Source organism: Pogoniulus pusillus, chromosome 36, assembly GCF_015220805.1.
Source record: "Pogoniulus pusillus isolate bPogPus1 chromosome 36, bPogPus1.pri, whole genome shotgun sequence".
NCBI lineage: Eukaryota > Metazoa > Chordata > Aves > Piciformes > Lybiidae > Pogoniulus > Pogoniulus pusillus.
The window spans coordinates 10,071,119-10,087,758 of NC_087299.1; the positions used below are offsets into that span (position 1 = coordinate 10,071,119).

General features: G+C 51.4%; 3 protein-coding genes across 15 annotated transcripts in view; 1 reads left to right on the forward strand and 2 right to left on the reverse strand.

Annotated features, from left to right (window-relative positions):
* LOC135190434 (F-box only protein 2-like) lies at positions 1 to 5,500 on the reverse strand. Its single transcript, XM_064171807.1, has 6 exons — positions 5,301 to 5,500; positions 3,763 to 4,034; positions 2,641 to 2,767; positions 2,449 to 2,544; positions 1,971 to 2,106; positions 1 to 1,533 (listed from the first exon to the last, which is right to left on the reverse strand). The coding sequence occupies exons 2-6, from the start codon at positions 4,010 to 4,012 to the stop codon at positions 1,399 to 1,401; spliced, it is 744 nt and encodes a 247-aa protein (XP_064027877.1). The 5' UTR covers positions 4,013 to 4,034; positions 5,301 to 5,500; the 3' UTR covers positions 1 to 1,398.
* On the forward strand, positions 3,875 to 14,001 carry FBXO6 (F-box protein 6). 9 transcript variants are annotated; one of them, XM_064171792.1, is made up of 7 exons: positions 3,875 to 3,963; positions 4,573 to 4,736; positions 5,608 to 5,930; positions 6,515 to 6,641; positions 7,278 to 7,373; positions 7,666 to 7,801; positions 8,914 to 9,341. In XM_064171792.1, the coding sequence occupies exons 3-7, from the start codon at positions 5,672 to 5,674 to the stop codon at positions 9,058 to 9,060; spliced, it is 765 nt and encodes a 254-aa protein (XP_064027862.1). In that variant the 5' UTR covers positions 3,875 to 3,963; positions 4,573 to 4,736; positions 5,608 to 5,671; the 3' UTR covers positions 9,061 to 9,341. The 9 variants fall into 9 exon arrangements, 6 of the variants coding, with proteins under 6 accessions (XP_064027862.1, XP_064027864.1, XP_064027865.1 ...); XR_010308512.1 differs by lacking the exon at positions 3,875 to 3,963 and adding an exon at positions 12,091 to 14,001 and having other exon boundaries at positions 3,976 to 4,736; positions 8,914 to 9,114; XR_010308510.1 differs by lacking the exon at positions 3,875 to 3,963 and having other exon boundaries at positions 3,976 to 4,736; positions 8,914 to 9,114; positions 9,204 to 9,341.
* The window catches only part of MAD2L2 (mitotic arrest deficient 2 like 2), a 7,609-nt gene continuing 1,338 nt past the window's right edge, over positions 10,370 to 16,640 (reverse strand). For all 5 annotated transcript variants that reach the window (XM_064171803.1, XM_064171801.1, XM_064171802.1 and 2 more), the window contains exons 2-9: positions 14,418 to 14,469; positions 14,080 to 14,198; positions 13,474 to 13,545; positions 12,500 to 12,600; positions 12,298 to 12,392; positions 12,121 to 12,194; positions 11,155 to 11,247; positions 10,370 to 10,847 (exon numbers count right to left, since the gene is read on the reverse strand). In XM_064171803.1, the coding sequence (XP_064027873.1) occupies positions 10,806 to 10,847; positions 11,155 to 11,247; positions 12,121 to 12,194; positions 12,298 to 12,392; positions 12,500 to 12,600; positions 13,474 to 13,545; positions 14,080 to 14,198; positions 14,418 to 14,457 (636 nt within the window). In that variant the 5' untranslated portion in view covers positions 14,458 to 14,469 and the 3' untranslated portion in view covers positions 10,370 to 10,805. The remainder of the gene's footprint in view (positions 10,848 to 11,154; positions 11,248 to 12,120; positions 12,195 to 12,297; positions 12,393 to 12,499; positions 12,601 to 13,473; positions 13,546 to 14,079; positions 14,199 to 14,417; positions 14,470 to 16,640) is intronic.

The window sequence follows — 16,640 nt, forward strand, 5'->3', positions numbered from 1 at the left end:
CCAGATCCACACACACGGTGTCACTTTATTATGTCTGCCTGGGCATGTGGCACGGCAGTGGTCTGAGGGCCAGCATGCCCCAGGCAGCCAGGCACAGGGTGCAGAAAGCCCAGCGAAGCGGAGCGTGCCCGAAGCGAGCGGTGCAGGAGCTCTGCTCTGGCTGCAGCCTGCACCTGTGACGCTGCACTTTGATGCAAAGTGGCATTGCAGTATGTGCGTGCTGGCAGCCCAGGAAGGGAAGACAGAGAGGCGGACGCAGGAAGGTGCCTGTCTCGCTAGGCGGCGCCAGCTCTATTGAGGGGATGCTCTGAGAGCGCTGACTAGCAGGGACAGGCTGGGCTCAGGGCAGCCGAGGTGGCTTGGCTCAGGGTGGTGGCTCACAGCCCTGCGTGGTATCAAGAGGCACCAGTGGGAGTACATGTGAAGTGCTGCCTTGGCAGTCAGCATATGGAGCGGGGGCAGACGGGTTCTTCTGCAGACACTGCTAGTGGGTAGGAGGAACCGAGAGCAGCTGGGGCTAACAACAGCTGTCTGTGTGCAGAGGGTGTCCTGCCTGAAGGGAACCACTCTGGGTGACCAGGGTGCTTGTTGCACGAAGCATGTAGAGGCCAGGAAAGAAGAGATGACTTTGTTTTCATTTGCTTCCATCTTGTTTCCTTAAGTCCTTGTCTCTGCCAGCAATTACACTTAGTTGTTATCTGTCTGAAGCCCACGGGCTGAGCACCAGAGAAGTTTCAGTTCTCAACACTTTCCCAGATACACAGATGCTGGGAAGAGTGTAAAAGAAAAGGCTTTGCTCTCCCTTGCTTTGCATTGCCACTAAAAACCAAACTAAAAAGGCTTGGCAGCCAAGCCAGAGCTCCTGTGTGGCCAGCAGTGACCCCTGCACTCTGTCAACGGGAGAAGCCAAGGTTCTCACTGCAGGCTGTGGAGCAGCTGGTGACAGAGGTGTGACAGGGCTCTGGTTTCCTTGATGTGTTGTCAGACACAAGGTCTCTGATTTCTGACTTCTTTTTTCCCTTTTCCTTCCTTTTTGCATTCTAACTTCCAGAAGATACACCCAAAGTATCTTCTAAATTTAAGGGGTGCCCAAGGCTGGGAAGCAGGTAAGAAAGGTGTCTAGCTTGGGCTGGGTGCTAGGAGTTGATGGCCTACCAGTAAGGTCTGCAGGGGTGATGTGATGTCTGCCAGAGGCCATGAGTGCCAGCGGCGAGGCTGGTCCCGTGTGCTGCGCTCTCAGCTCCCTGGCAGGTGGACAGCAGCCCCTGGCACCTTGCACACACATTCACTGGCAGAAGGGTTGTATGCTCTTATGCTCTACAGCCCGGAAGCAGCACCATGCAGGAACCATCCGAAGGCCATGGGATGCCCTGAGGGAAGTCATCTCCAGCATGCAGGCTATGGCTCCACCGTCAGGCTGCTGTTGGTGACACGGACCCCATACCATCCCTTCCAGAACAGGCTGTCCTGTCCACCATGCTCGAAGCGCACAAAGCGGACCCCAGGCCCGTAGTTGGAGAAGGTGTGGGAGATCTTTGGGATGAGAGACAAGAGGGCTGTTGGTAATCATTTAAACCACCACGAACCCACCCTTGTTCAGCACACAGAGCTTTCAGCCCTACCTGCCCCAGTCCTACCTACCAGCTTGGCTGACAATGAGGAGGTTTATAGTGGTGTCACAAGGAGGAGCTCTGATCCCACTGCTGATGTGAGGCCACTGAACCTCTCCCACTTGGGAAGCTCCTACATGTTATACATGTACTCATGGCTCAGCAGGCTTCCAAGCTTTATGTAAGGTGGTAGCCTCCCAGATTTATCCCTTTGTTCAGTCAGAGTCATGGCTACACAGAACATGTGACAAAGCCTTCTCCCCCTCTGAAAGAACTCTAGAGCCTGCTTCTCCCGGCTTGAAAACAGTCCCAGTTCATGCAGGCTGGGTGTCACCAGCTGAGCCCACAGCTGTAGCTCACCTCAGTCCAGCTGGCATCGTTGTCTTGGGGGATGGCAATAGTCTCACTTCTGTACTCTGCCAGCACATCCTCGTTCTGCGAGAGCAGCCTCACACACAGCTCGTAGAGGCAGCCGGCGTCGCTGCGTCCTGCGTACCTGCAGTGAGCCCCCAGCTGCTGGCAGGGCCTGGCCGAGCGTGCACAGAGCCAGAGCAGGCGCCTCAACCACGCTCCACCAGCCCCATCGAGCCTTGCTTTCAGGTGGAAATCTGTCATGCATCAGCCCACTGCCCTCCTCGTTCCATCAGGAACCTGGGCTTTACAGGCCACATGCACTGATGGGATGAAGCTTGTGGGAGCTGCCTGGGGTGCTGTAAGCCCTGTCCCACATCAAGTGGATCCTCACAGCTGAGGTCTCAAGACCCAGTGCAGGTGTACACCCTCCCTGGCTGCCCTTCTCAACTCCCCACCTGCCTTCTGGGGCATCCTTGCTACTTACCAGTCTTTTACCACAATTTTAGGCTGGGTTGTATCCATCAACTCTTCCCAGTAGCCCTCAGCCCTCAAGTCAATGACCTGAGCCTTTCGACACCACCTGAAAGACAAGATGCTAACTAGTACCAGAGCCTCCCCTGGGTCTGGAGGAACAGAAATGTTCCCTTCCCTCAGGAAGAGAAGAAAGCAGTCTTACTCAAAAGATGTAACAAAGTACTTATGGACTTCTTCACTAGGGAATTCTGTTCCAAAGTCCCCAGGGAGCTCTTCAATTTTCCAGCCATCACCTCCATTCTCTACCTCTCCCCAGTGCTGCAAGCCTTCTGCAAATGGCAGAGAAGAGACTCAGTGAGCTTGGTTTCTGCAGGAAACCAGTGAGGAACCTGACTGTCTGCAACAGACACCCTGCTCCTAGAGGCAGCACTCGCTTTGTATGTGGACTGTGGAGATGTTTAAACAGAGGTCAGGCAAAAACCTTTGGTTTGGCTGAATTCAATACTGAGAAACTTTGCCTTTCCCCACCAAAATGGCTGTGTGCATGGGGGTCTGCTTGAAGCACTACAGTGACACTACTGAGCTCTTCTGATCTGTGTCAGCACTTCCAGTGTCTTCACACAGGCCAGAAGCCTTATTCCTCCATTTGCCAAATAGCTGAGTGCAGTGTCTAGAAGCAGCAAGGCCTGGGCTGTCCTGCTCTGAGCAGAGGGAACCTGGGTGTTGGAAGGGGTTGCAGAAAAACAATCTGTAAAACACAGAGAAGCTCTGTTAATGTTGCCTCGGTCTGTGATGTGTGAAATGCATCTGTGCTGCTCGGGTTGTGAGATTTGGTTGCTGCTGCTGCTTATCACCAAGGGTCTTGTAGATCTGGCAAGTGAAGTTCACAGGTGATCAAGGGCAGATGGGGGATATGCACAGCTCTGACATGAGCTCTCACCAGAAGCCACCTGAAGTGCCTGGTGAGCTAAGGTCAGGCTATGTCCTGAGGGGGAAAGGCTTGAGTTCTCCTTTTGGCAAGAAGCAGTCTGGGAAGCCAGATGTCACCACCACTACTGCACTGCAGAGGGGGCCTGCAAAGGACAGTTCTGTCTCTCAAATGTGATTCAGATCCCTGCAGGGCCTTATATAAAGTCGATGCCAAGTGCAGCCCTTTGCAAAAGCCAATTATCCACGATCTGACTGCATGCTTTAAGAGGTCAGACTCTTGGGCAAGAAGAAAATGCTGCAACTTGATAGTAACTAAGGCCTCTTTTCAAAGAGGAGTGATGCTCAGACTGGTCACCCCCACAGACCCCCGGGGCTTGCGATGCTTGTCTCTCACCTTCACCACAGGGGTTCTTGATGAGATTCTTTCTTTTCTTACTCAGGAAGTAGAAGTTTTGCCAGTTCTCTGCATCCTCCTGTGACTCAGCTCCAGTGAGGCCTTCCTGCTGACACTTCAGGATCCAAAGCGCAGCTCCATCGACCAGGTTCTTCCACTGGCAGCAGACCAGGCGGCACGCCAGCACCAAGTCCACCGCAGGTATGGCTGCTAGGATCCTGATCAGCACTGTCTCAGGGAGGGACTCCATCCTTGGGCTGGCTGCCTGGAGCCTGTGGAGAAGGAAAGGAGAAAAGAGTGGTGACAGAGTGGCCCTGGAGACATGGGTTGCCTCAGCCTCAGTGAGGTCAAGCACTGGTGCAGCAGAGTAGAAGGGAAAGCAAGCCTGGGATCTGAAAGCAGGGGCTGAGGGGCAGAGATTGCTTCCCTAACTTCAAGGCCTCCTCACTCCTGTTAATACCTGAAGTAGGTGAGCAGATGAATATTTCATGTTCTGTGTGAAGCCCTCAGTTAAATCCATCCACAAAATGCAAGCAGTTGACATTTGCAACTGTGGACAGTTTGTCAGCTTCCCAGGCTGAAAGGAGTCCTTCCAGAAATCTCTGCTGCTGCAGAGGCAATGACCTCCTTGGCAGAAGGTGCTTGTTCTGCCTTGAAGAACATCACTGACAACAAGCAGTGCAGAGGAGGACTGAAATAGCAGAACTGAAACAAAACTCCACTGATCTTCTCCACTATATTTTTTCTGTAGCTTTAGAACCTAAGCAGTTAAGGTTCAGAACTTCATCTGCTGATTCTGTGTTCTGACAGTTCTCTGCTGCCCTGAGCTCCAGGGCTGGGTGCTGTAGGAGCGATGAAGGTGCAGAGTCAGCGCCTGTGGCACCACTCTGCTGTCCTCCCAGCTGAGTACTGGTGCTGAGAAGCTGCTGAGACTGCAGCAAACAGAAGCAGCTAAACTCTTCAGGAGGAAAGCAGTAAGTCTGGAAAAGCATTGGGCACAAAGCATGTGGAACATGGCAGCAAAAAAACTGACAAGGGAAGGAAGAAAGAGTCCCTACCCTACTACCCTCCTAAATCTAGATGTTCCAGAGGCAGAGCTACCCTGCACTGCAGGCAGCAGGAAGAAAGCCTTTGACGCTCCCTGGCTATTATAGGGGTAAAATAGGGATTTCCTTTTAGTTTTCCTCCTTTTCCAACCTTCAGTCCCACTCCTGAAAGCCAGAATGGGTTTTTTTAAAAGGCAAAAGCCAGATCATGATGGTTTCATCCCCTGCACAGCTCTGGCCAGCTCCCTGCCCGCTGCTGGAGCAAGGATGCCCTGGGCACCCGGAGAAGCGGTGACAGTCCTTGCCTGGCCTCAGCTTCCGCGGAACTTCCCCTCCCTTGCCGTGCCCGGGTTGCACGCTCCGGTTCCCATCAGCACCCCTTAACTCCCGTCCCCCGCGGTCCCCCGCGGGCCCAGCCTGGACAAAGCCGCGGGGTCAGTGCGCGGCGGCAGCAGCTCAGGCTGGCCCGGGGCTGGTACCGAGCGCTCTTACCTGCGGCGCTCCGTGCGGGCGGCTGCTGCGGGCGGGCCGGGCCAGGTCGTGCCGTGCCGTGCCGCGCTGAGACAGCTCCGTGCCGGTGGGGCGGGGAGAGCGCCGGGGCCGCCTCCTCCCCCGCTGCCCGCCCCGCGCCCCGCCCGCTGCGGAAGGGCCGAGGCCGTCGCACATCCGTGTCCGGACGGCGCAGGCGGGCGGAGCCCAGGTAGGGTCGCGGACGGGGCTGGGCCGGGGCAGGCCGGACTCGGGGCTTGCCGGAGTGGATCCGTTAGTAACCGGTACAAGCTCTGCTTGTCTCCCTAAGCTCGGTCCGGTTGCCGCCCGGGGATTTTTTGTGGCTCACCCCCGCAGCCTGCCGCCGGTCCGTGATGACATCCATTTGCGACCTCCCCGAGGATGTCCTGGTGGAGCTGCTGTCGCTGCTGCCGGCCCGGGATCTGGTCTGCACCTGCAGGCTGGTCTGCACGCAGTGGCGGTACGTGGTGGACCTGACCACCCTGTGGAAGCGCAAGTGCCAGCGGGAGGGCTTCTATCTTCAGAACTTGGACAGGAGAATCTCTGACTGGAAGACCTTCTACATGCTCTGCCGCTTGAAGAGAAACTTAGTCAAAAACCCCTGCGCAGAAGGTTTGTTTGATTATTTATAGTACAGGGTTAAGAGTTTCCCAAGAGGCAGTGAGTCAGTGTCCCAAGGTACGTGCTGCTGGTGCTGTGGGACCGCCCCGCGGCCACAGCTCTCTCCTGGGACAGAGCCGCAGCTAAAGGTAGGCAGTGACACTCCTGGGGGTGGTTGAAGTGGCTGTGACCAGAAAAATCTCTGCAGCCAGGAAGGCCCCGGCACTGCAGACAGTGATTGTTCATTTGGACAGCAGAAAATCAAGCTCTGGGGTTTGGGGAGTAAACGTTTGGGCAGCTGGGGAATTTCTCTTCTCCAAGACTTGCCTGATACGCCTGCAGGAGTTCTACCTCGCTCCTGATTATGAGTTTATGATGTGGTCACAAAGTTGCTGTCAGTCGTGCGAGCTACTGACAGCGACAGGAGAAGTGATGATAACATAGGAGTCACACTGGTTTTTATCTGCAGCTGAACCTGAAAACTCAGAGTAGGTTCCTGATGTTCTCCTGCAGCTGATTGTTTAACAGAGCTGGAACAGATACTGCTCGAACTGAAGGAAGGTCTCAGCACTCAGCTTTGATATCTGTGTTTGCAGAGCAACTTCTGTACTGGAAACTTGACAGTAATGAAGGAGATAGATGGAAGATTGAGAATCTGCCTGGAACTCATGGGCAAAGCATGCCAGACCCCAGAGTACACAAATACTTTGTCACTTCATATGGGTAAGAACTGGGGTCAAGTGATCTGGAGCTGAGACCTGTTCCCTCCTTTCTGGTTACTGGACATTAGCCCATGTGTGGGAAAAGGAAGGAGATGAATGAACCTTTTATACTAGTTAGTCTGAGACACCTGTGCTGCTGGGGTATTAGCCACAGCTCAGTGTGGCTAATTGTTTCTGTCTCTACTAGGAATTTTCTATAGCTTTTTTTTGTGGTCATGACCTGCTTCTCTTCTGCTGAAGGTGGTGAGCAAAAGTTAAGGTATGACAGGCTCATCAGATGCATTTACCCAACAAGGCTAGAGCTCTGTGAAAGCTTTTAAGAGCAGTAGGTATGTTTGTCATGCCAACAGCTTGCAACAAAAGCTGTCAACAGAGGAGGATTAGCTGCCTGTACATCCTTGAGGTACTTTCCTACAGGAAAAAAATCAGGGATGCCTCTTAATCCAGGTTGTAGGTAACTATCCCTTTTATCTGGGGATGAGCTCATCATCTCACCCCCCTGTTCTAGCCACAGAAGGTGGCACACCTTAGCCAGGTCAGTCCTGCGGGCTTTTGGGGTCTGGGTGGGCTTTTGGCAGGAGTGTGGCTGTTGAGAGGGAAGAGATGTGCTTTCTGAAGCTGAATATATCTGTTGCAGGCCCTGCCTGAAGTCTCAGCTCATCACTCTGAAGAAGGAGGGATACTGGAATGAGCTGATGGATGAGAAACGGCCTGAAATTGTAGTCAAGGACTGGTAGGTGTTCGAACTGAGAACCAGAACATCTGGCATTGGCCTAGAGATGAACCAGGATTCTGAGGCTTTCATACTGTAAATTAGTTCTTCCTCCTTTGGGAGCTTACTTCTTGAGGAAAGCACAAACTAAATCTGTTTATTCAGTGGGCTGGCCTGGTGCTGGTTTAGAACATCTTCACAGCAGAAGGTGGTGATGGTCCTTCTCTGCAGATGGGCATCCACTTGCGGGCTGCTTCGGAACACTGAAGGCTGTCTACACAACCCTGTCTCTCACTGCTCCCTGCCTCTCTAGGTATGCTGCTAGATTTGACTGTGGGTGTCGCTATGAACTCACCGTCCAGCTGCTCTCTGAAGACTACCTTGTCCTGGAGGAGTTCTGTCCCGAGCCAGTAGTTATAGAGCAGTGGAGTGATGCAATGTGGAGAGAGGTGAGCAGCAGCCCTCTGGGCAGGAGTTTTACATCATTATTGTGACAGTTGAACCATGCAAGTCAAGGCTAGAAATCCCAAGTGGACCTTCTTTCTCTGCTCCTCTGTGTCCTCCACTCAGTACAAAAGTAAGTCACAGGATATTAAGGGTTGGAAGGGACTGAAGGAGGTCATCGAGTCCAACCTCCTTGCCAGAGCAGGACCACACAATCTAGCTCAGAGCACAGAGGAATGCATCCAGACAGGCCTTGAAAGGCTCCAGAGAAGGAGACTCCACAGCCTCTCTGAGCAGCCTGTGCTAATGCTCTGTGACCCTTACAGTAAAGAAATTCCCCCTTGTGTTGAGCTGGAACCTCCTGTGCTGCAGCTTCCATCCATTGCTCCTTGTCCTATCCCAGGGAGCAAGTGAGCAGAGCCTGTCCCCACCTCTCCTGACCCGCAGCCCTCAGAGACTTACAAACATTGATTAAATCCCCTCTCAGTTTTCTCCAGACTAAACAATCCCAGGTCCCTCAGCCTCTCATCATCAGGCAGTGCTCCAGTCCTCTCATCAGTCCTTTCTGTTGAAGCAGCAGCAGTGCCAGGAATGAACTAGGTTTGGTTAGCAGGTGCACAGGGTTATCTAAAAGAGTATCCACAGGCCTTCTGTGTTATTTTTGCTCAGTCTCTCTAACTGTTTCTGGGTTTCACTTTAGTTTTTGTCTAAAGAACTAAGTTATTAAGGACAGTTCCTGTTTGTACTGGGTCAAAAGCTTTTAAACCTAAGTACCACGTGGGTGTAATATAAAGCATTGCAGACACTACTCTTTCTAGAGCTAAATGTGTGACTGGTTTGACTGCCTGGAGATGCCCCATTCTGTTCTTGCTTATGTGTGAAACGTGCCTAAGAAGTAAATGTAAGTTACAGTGGACGTGGAGACACTCGGGGGCAGAAGGCTGAGTGAGGCTTTCTCCTGGTCCCTCAGGAAGGGGCCTGATGTACTTCCAATGACAGATACCTTAGAAAGCTTTTCCCAAGACTAAGGCTCACTCACACGCTGTAGTTGTCTCTTGGGTCACTGCTGGCTTATCTAGAGGGATGAAGAGGATTTTTTGTTTCCCTTTCTCTCCAGGTCTCTCACACCTTCCGGAACTACCCCCCTGGAGTTCGCTACATCTTGTTTCGGCACGGGGGCCAAGACACCCAGTTCTGGGCAGGGTGGTACGGGGTCCGAGTGACCAACAGCAGCATCACCATTGGGCCCCTGACGTCGCTATGAGGGCACGACCCCAGGGTTTGCTTTTACCTCAGGACTGCAACCAGGTGGTCTCAGGTGCACTTAACTGTCTGTACTCTCGGGGTGACTGTCCTGGCTTTGTCTTGCACAGCTGATCTCAAACAGTCTGCTCTCCTTGTTCGCAGCAGAACTTCTGCAGGCCCAGCCCTTTGGAAGGACTTCTGTCTTCATCTTTCATCCTCCCGTACTGTGGCTGTTGCTCAGTTACTAGTGCCCTTCCTCAGGAGGAAGACTAGGACTATTAAATCCGTCTCCCTGGTCTAGTCAGTGTCTGTGAGCTACAGCCAAACCAAGCCCTAAACAGAAACCCTTTCTTGTTTGTGTGGGGAACATAGGAAAGGTAAGGCTAAAATGTTTCTCGTCAGGATCACAGAATGTCAGGGACTGGCAGGGACCTTGAAAGAGCATCCAGTCCCTCCCCCGTGCCAGAGCAGGATCACATAGTCCAGATCCTACAGGAATGCATCCAGACAGACCTTGAATCTGCACTGCTGTCTTGAAGGGCTCTGCTACAGAGACTGGTTTTGTATGCTGTCTTCCTGGCTTACGTAGACATGGAGCTTTCAAAGCAAACCTTCCACAGCGTAAGGAAACTCTCAACCCTCTTCCGTAAAGGCAGTGTTCCTGGTAGTTAATTCCTGGCTAAGTTCATGGTCAAAACGATTCACACTTCCCTGAGTACAGCCCCCTGTTGTTTAAACAAGCAGCTAGAGAAAAGGGGCAAGAACTCCCTTGAGATGGCCACCTTACAGCTTAAGTGCCTTTAGAGCATGCTGGGCTTCCTCCACCCTACCTCTGACCTACCAAAGTACTTGGTGTGTGCTGCAGTCTCATCAAATGTTAAAGCAATGCCCAGCCTCCACCCCTACCATTCTTGCACCTCTCACCCAGAGGAAGCAGGCAGGTGCTCAACTGCCTGCCCAGCTGAACTGCCTGCCCAACAAACTCAGCTCAAGCACTATGAGTTATGTCTTCTACCTCTGCAGACACAGAGCAATAGCAAATCCTCCCTCAGTCTCCCTTGATAGGTGTAGGATTAACAGCACTTTGTCTGTTCTCTGGTAGGAGTGGGACATCTGGCAAGTGTCCCCTTTACTGGACAAAATCCTTGCTAATAGCACCTGTGGCTGAAAGCCCTCGCATGGAAAGGACCCGGGTTGTGTAGCCTCTCACAGAAGTGGCAGATTGCATGTGCAGAAAAGGCATGGACAAGAGGTGGAAGGGCCACCTGAAATACAAAACTTACTTCCTCACTTGAGGAGGGGCTGGTTTGGACAGAGCTCAGCCCAACTGGGATAAAATGATGTTTATTGGAGACTAGTTGGGACAGTCACAGTGGACAGACACGACATAAGGCCTCGCTCAGCCCTGGTACAAGCCCATTGCTCTAGTGGAGTGGGTAACAGTTGTCTGCTGCTGTGCAGTGGAACTGCCCTGCCAGGGTGAGAACTGGATCTGCACAAAGCACTAACTGTAGGTGCCTAGATCCTGCCCCAGAGGTTCACCCCAACAAAACCTGTACTCATGCCTGAGCACCTAGGGACAGGCTCTGGCTCCACATTCCAAGTCAGTTCTATATACAGTGGTAAGAGCACTTGAAATCAAGAGGCAGCAGTTGCTCTACATTCACCCAGAAGGTCAGCTGGAAGAGGCAGGTATCAAAGTATGTTTTGTGAGATCTCTTATTCCCCTGGAAGATTAGATGAGGCTTGAAGGCAAGATCTGAATCAGGTACCTTTGTGGGCTCGCTCTTCTACATACAGCTGCATCTGCAGGAGAGAAATGAGCATCAGTTCTGTTTGATACGTAGGTAGGCAAGTGGAAAACAAGGCTGCAGCACACTAAAGAGGAAGAGCTTGTACCACAGCAGGCTAGAGAGGAAGAGTTTGCACCATCCCCCATAACCAGGTTTCTCAATTCATTATGGGGAGTGCTCCCCGTTTGATTCCTGGCGCAGGCACCTGCAAGACAAAGCTGCTGCTCTGCAGTGTTAAAACTGTGACCCTACAGAAAAGTGCAGAGCTGGCATCAGAGCAAAGCTGAGGTGCAGCTGCTGGGCCATAAGGCCCTGCTCACCTTTAGGATATCAGACGTCATGGTTTTCAGGGGGATAAGCCGGGGGTCGTGCATGTGCACGTCCTGCTCGTCAGCGAGGATCCACGGGAAGTCCTAGGGCAGGAACACAAGGTGCTTGGCTCACAGACAGGCTGTAAGCTGAGCTCCCCTCCTCACTGACAAGCGAGCAAAGCTAGAGGCTGAGGGGAGGAGCAGGTAACTCAAACCTTCCCTAGCAGCACCTAACACTTGGCCCTGAGACTCAGCAGAATTACCTTCAGTTACACACCTTCACTTGCTCTAAAGGTGGCATCTCGCTTCTTGACAAGCTACACCCTCAGCCCTCCTCAACTAGCATTTTCTATTCCTTACACCAGCATACAAAGTGTTCAGGGTGTGCACTTCTGTCCTGCCCTGCTGGCTTAAAGCTTGCCCTGCTATACTGCCAGTCTCTTGTTGCTTAGCAGAATAGAGCAGACTTCCATTTTGAAACCATTTCATACTTCACTGCCTTGATTTGCTATGCCTTGGGACACCAAAAATAACTTAGCTCAGATAATAACATCATCACTGTTATTATTATTGTTGTATTTGTGTATCCAAGCCCCACTGCTTACATGGATCTTGCTCCTGCTATATATAAAGAATCAGCCACCCACACACAGTGGATGTGGGATGAGGGTTTTGCTGTGGATTAAATTCAGGTACCTGTTCTGTGTGTCTGAGTGCTTCTAGGTGGTGGAGCAGGCACTATGCAGCAAGTATGGTCACAAACTGAGTCAGGTCCTGAGGCAGCTGCTGCTGGTGTTTGGTCAGTGTGCTCAGTCAGCTCACCAGTATAAACCAGTTAACAGACTCAAAGCAAAGGGCATCATGTTTGTAAGATACATGTTCAAGTATCTAGTGACCTTAACCTTAGAGATGCCCCAGCTCTAACTGCCAGTCTCTGCCCTGCAGCTTGCTCAGGCAGCCAAGGGCACTGCTCACCTTTATGACCTGGATCTTCTCCATGTTCCGTGTGGCTGCCTCCCGTGTGTGAACCAGAACCGTGAAGGTGCAGCCTGCAAGAGGTGGCAAGCTCCAGCTCGGGGCACAGCTAGCAGAGGATGGGACACTGCCTCTGTCCCAGGCCTAGCAATCCTATGGCCGTGTGAACATCTTTACCTGGGGGGTTGTTGTCAAGCACAGCATCGCAGACGCTGATCTTCAAGATGAAGGCACGCAGTAGCTGCTCCACGTGGGACAGCAGGGACTCGGAACTGTTGGGGGCAGCCACTGTTAGTAGCACGCAGCAAGGCGCCAGGGCCCGGAGGTCTCTGCAGAGACAGGCACAGAGGCCACAGGCCGGCAGTGGTAGAAGCTTTACCTGATGGAAAGGAGAGGTGGCTGCGTGATCTCAAAGACAAATCTCTCCACGGGGTGGTGCTCTTTGTCCAGGATTACAACCACGACTTTCTCCACATCGTTCTGCGAGAACAAAGATAGAGAAATCCCTTCATTAAAACAAGCTCTCATCTGCCCCCACCGTGCTTCACAGGCTTCTGATGAAGTGGGAGTAGGCTCATTTGTTGTGGCTCACAGCACTAGCAGTTATCCAGAGCTTCAGCACACTCAGACTACTCACTGATCAGAAAAAAATGCTGCTGCAAAGCCATTTCTTGGTAGATATTAAACTGACAGTTTATGGCTGAGGCCTAGGGAGATGAAGTGCACTAAGTAGCACATTTCTATAGATACTGCTCTGGAACAAAGGAGCAAATGTGCAGCCACCTCACTTTATCACTTGGGACTGGACAACGATGAGGAAGTTAAGCTTATACCATTTGCCAAATACAGCAGCTCTGCACTGCCCAACACACTCTAAACTGTTTTTATTCCCTAAACATCCGTTAAGGTGGTCTGTAAAAAGCAGGGAATGCCAAATCTGCCTGCATCCTGCAATGTGGACACACCTTTCTCTCATAAAACCTAGAGTTCAGTCCTACCTCTGCTTGCTGGCTTATGGCAAAGCACTGAAACCATTCTGCCAGAGGTGCTTAACCTAAGCATTCTGCTTCTGAATACAGCTAACGTGTAGGGTGACGTCACTGAAAATGCACAGGTGGAGATCCTCCCAGGCAGGTATCAGATGCAACCAAATGCCAGTGATCAGCAAGGCAGGGCCCTACCTGCAAGGAAAGGTGATGGATGTTGCTTCTGTTAGTTACTGCTTTTGTTAGTCACTTTTTGAGCTGGTGTCTTGTACATGGTGGATGTTTAACTGCATCTTGCAGTGAAGGTGGTACCTATGTTCTCTTACTTTCTACCCAGCCCATTTGAGTATTGTTGCCCAGGTCTCACCTTCTCAAGCAGAGGCTTTACACAGTGCAGTGTATCCTGGATGTACTGGTTCAGTTCTGGGTGGCAGGACATCTGCAGCAAACACAGGGAACAGTCACAGCTGTGCTCTGATGGGAACCAGGACACTGCTAGGTGGGAATATTGGAGCAGAAGCACCAGGGTGGCACATGGTACTTGAGCTCTGCTTCAAATAGCAGGTTTTAATCACTAAGTCATCAATTCCTTCATGGAAGGGCTCATAAGCTGAGGCAGATCACTGTACCCACAGCTGCAGTATTCTGGAATGTATATCCACAGAAGGCTATTGGGAATAGGACATCCCAACCAGCTCTACTCCCTAGGAAGCATGCTTTCGTGTTACCTTGCTGCTCATAGCTGGGGCAGCCGCCTACTACTGTTGTCCATGATCTGCTTGCTCCAAGAGTACTGCTGTATCCTCAACTACAGGGCTGCTGTCCCCTTTGACAGGAGCTAAGTTCTCTTCAAAAATGAGTTTGCACATTAAAACAAACTCTGGCAGTGACTTAATTTGGTCTAGTGAGTGTTGACTGGTCCCTGCTATTTCGCTTGTCCAGGTGGCTGTCAGTGTCCAGGAAAATCTCCTACCTGGACAGGTACATTGTATTTTTTCCTCTTCTGAAAGATGCCAATAGGGTAAACTTCTCTGACATACAAGATAAGGTGAACAGCCACTTCCAGAAATTCTGAAAGAACATCTGCAACAACTGAAAAACACAAGTGAAGGATGTTGAAGTGGAGAAGGGGGAGGCATGCAGAGCAACACCACATACTCATAGGAGTTGTTTTTAAGGCGTTTTAACCTGCATAATCACTTGCAGGGAGCTGAGGGCTACAGCAACCCTCAACCCTCCAACAACAACCCCAGGAGCTCCTGCGCCACAAGCAGCCTTGCAAGCACACCGGGTCGCAGCTTAGCACATTACCTTGCCCAAAGTTAAGGTCCTGCCGTGTGAGAGTGGTCATCTTGCCCAGAACCTAGAAGTAATCACAAAAAGAATGTTTATCCTCTGGCTCCTACACTGAGCTCAGCCCCTGCAGGCAGTCACAAGTGTATGAACACTGCACCACCTCGGCAGGGCCACCGTGAGAGGTTTGAGCACCTCTGCAACCAAAAGCACATCATCAGAAATCGCCACTAGTGCAAACACCAAAGCCAAACAAGCATTTCTGTCTTCTGGCTCACACCTCAGACCAACAGATGCCTACAGTTTCATGTCTGCTTTTTCAGCTCATTAGGATTTTAGAAGTAAAAATCTGCCCAGTGCACAGCTCTTTACTCCAGCACTGGCCCTTTTCTAACCCCTATACCCTGTCAGAACATGAGAACTTCTCCCTTTTATGGGTTTATTCTCACAACACTTCTTGCTCAGGCTGGGGTCTGCATCTCCCACTGACACTACACAGATACTCATCTGCTGTCTCCTTGTGCTAGTTTGAAGCAGGCTAGAAGGTTTTGGTGAGAAGAACTAGATTACAGGCTGTGAAAGGAAAACAGTGGTGATGTCTACTTCCCTCACAGTCCTGCTAAGGAGTATGTGAACAAGAAATGAAAACATTAGACAACACTCTGGCCATTTTTCTCTCTCTCTCGCTTGGGCTGGTGACTGAGCTGCCTCTCTCTAGCACAGCCTCCATTTTGAGCTAACCCACCTTTGCTTCTTAACCTCCTGGCTGAACCTCTGTTCTTCCTTGGGCCTGGGGTAAGGTTGAGAGAGGCAGGGGGAAGGTGCGGGGGTGGTTGAGAGCCCCTCCTGGGGACTCAGGTTTCTGGGAGGGGAGTTGTATTTCTGTGTTATCTTTTACCTTGTATATTTCTGTCTATAACTGTATATACTGTAAATATCTGCTTGTATATTGTGCTAGATGTAAATAAATAGCTTCATTCATATTCCCAGAGCCGGCTGAGTCTAGTCTGGGTGACTGCTAAAGTGGGGGGGGGCAGGGAACACCCAAACCATCACACTCCTACCAACAGCTTCAGAGCATCTCTCTCTAGTCCCAAGGAAACCAAACCCTGCATGATTTAGTTAACATGGAATCTGTCACATAGAGTCATGGAAGAGACCCTTAAGATCATGGAATCCAACTCCCTGCTACTTGCAGGACTACCTAAAACTAAACCACATGGCTAAATGCATCATCCACACTCCTTGACCTCCAACAGGCTCCATGCTATGCCCACTGCCCTAGGGAGTCTGACATCTGTGCCAGTTCTAAAGGGCAGCACATGACTGTGCCAACTATCACGCAGCAACAGTGGGCCTCGACTTTCCAACAGCTTTCCTTGTGCTTTACACATTTTAAGTCACAGTGCACAAAGCTGCCTACTACAAATTCTAATTTGTTCCATTACTTTATCTGTGCCTTCTGCATGCAAACTCTCACCATTAACAGCAGCACTACTGGTCGTGAGGCCTCTGTGTCTTTAAATGCCTCACTCACACAGGTGGAGGTCTCACGCAGCCACAGACATTCCAAGCAGCTGTTCAGCCACTGATTCTCAAGCTGCTCCACCTGCACCAGACCTTAGCAGGTCTGCTTTTCAGACTTTAAGCCCTCACAAAATAGGAAGCTATTCCACTCTCCTCTCCTTTTTTAACTCCAAATCTTACCACCTGGGATATTTGTGGTCTGCTACAATAAATGAAATTAAGACACTGAAGATCTCTTTAGCACCTCAGCTGCAGTGATTCTCAAATATGTTCAGAAGATCCACATCAGAGCAGCATAAAGAATCTGGTTAGAGCAGTTTCGGGTGACATTCTCACCTAAACACCACTCCCCCTTAAACAGAGGCCCCAGTGAGGTAGCAGCGTCCCGAGAGATCCACCCTTCAATGCAGTCACCAGGCTGGGCCCAGCCACACAGCAACACTCCCTCAGGTTCGCGTTTGGGAGTCGTTAACCGGAGCAATGCTGCAGTTAGTGGCAGTTACCTACAGACAGGAATGTGCTGTCCCGCGTGTCTCAGCCAGGACAACGGCATCCACCTTCCCAGCACTGCGAGACGTGGAGGGTCTGCATCAGCACAAAGGGAGCCTGCACTTGCTTCGCGATGCTTTTTGGAGACTAGCAACCCTTCCTGCCGAAATTTCGGGTGACAGCGGCAGGCAGGCGGGCAGGGATGCCATGTAATTTGCAACCCAT

What these genes read in the sequence shown, in the direction of transcription:
- FBXO6 (XM_064171792.1), top strand. Translation starts at nt 5,672, where the DNA reads ATGACATCCATTTGCGACCTCCCCGAGGATGTCCTGGTGGAGCTGCTG. An exon ending in GAAATTGTAGTCAAGGACTG is followed by an intron (nt 7,374 to 7,665) that starts GTAGGTGTTCGA and finishes CTGCCTCTCTAG; the next exon opens with GTATGCTGCTAGATTTGACT. An exon ending in GTGATGCAATGTGGAGAGAG is followed by an intron (nt 7,802 to 8,913) that starts GTGAGCAGCAGC and finishes CTTTCTCTCCAG; the next exon opens with GTCTCTCACACCTTCCGGAA.
- LOC135190434 (XM_064171807.1), bottom strand. Translation starts at nt 4,012, where the DNA reads ATGGAGTCCCTCCCTGAGACAGTGCTGATCAGGATCCTAGCAGCCATA. An exon ending in CAAGAACCCCTGTGGTGAAG is followed by an intron (nt 2,768 to 3,762) that starts GTGAGAGACAAG and finishes TGCCATTTGCAG; the next exon opens with AAGGCTTGCAGCACTGGGGA. An exon ending in TACTTTGTTACATCTTTTGA is followed by an intron (nt 2,545 to 2,640) that starts GTAAGACTGCTT and finishes CTTGTCTTTCAG; the next exon opens with GTGGTGTCGAAAGGCTCAGG.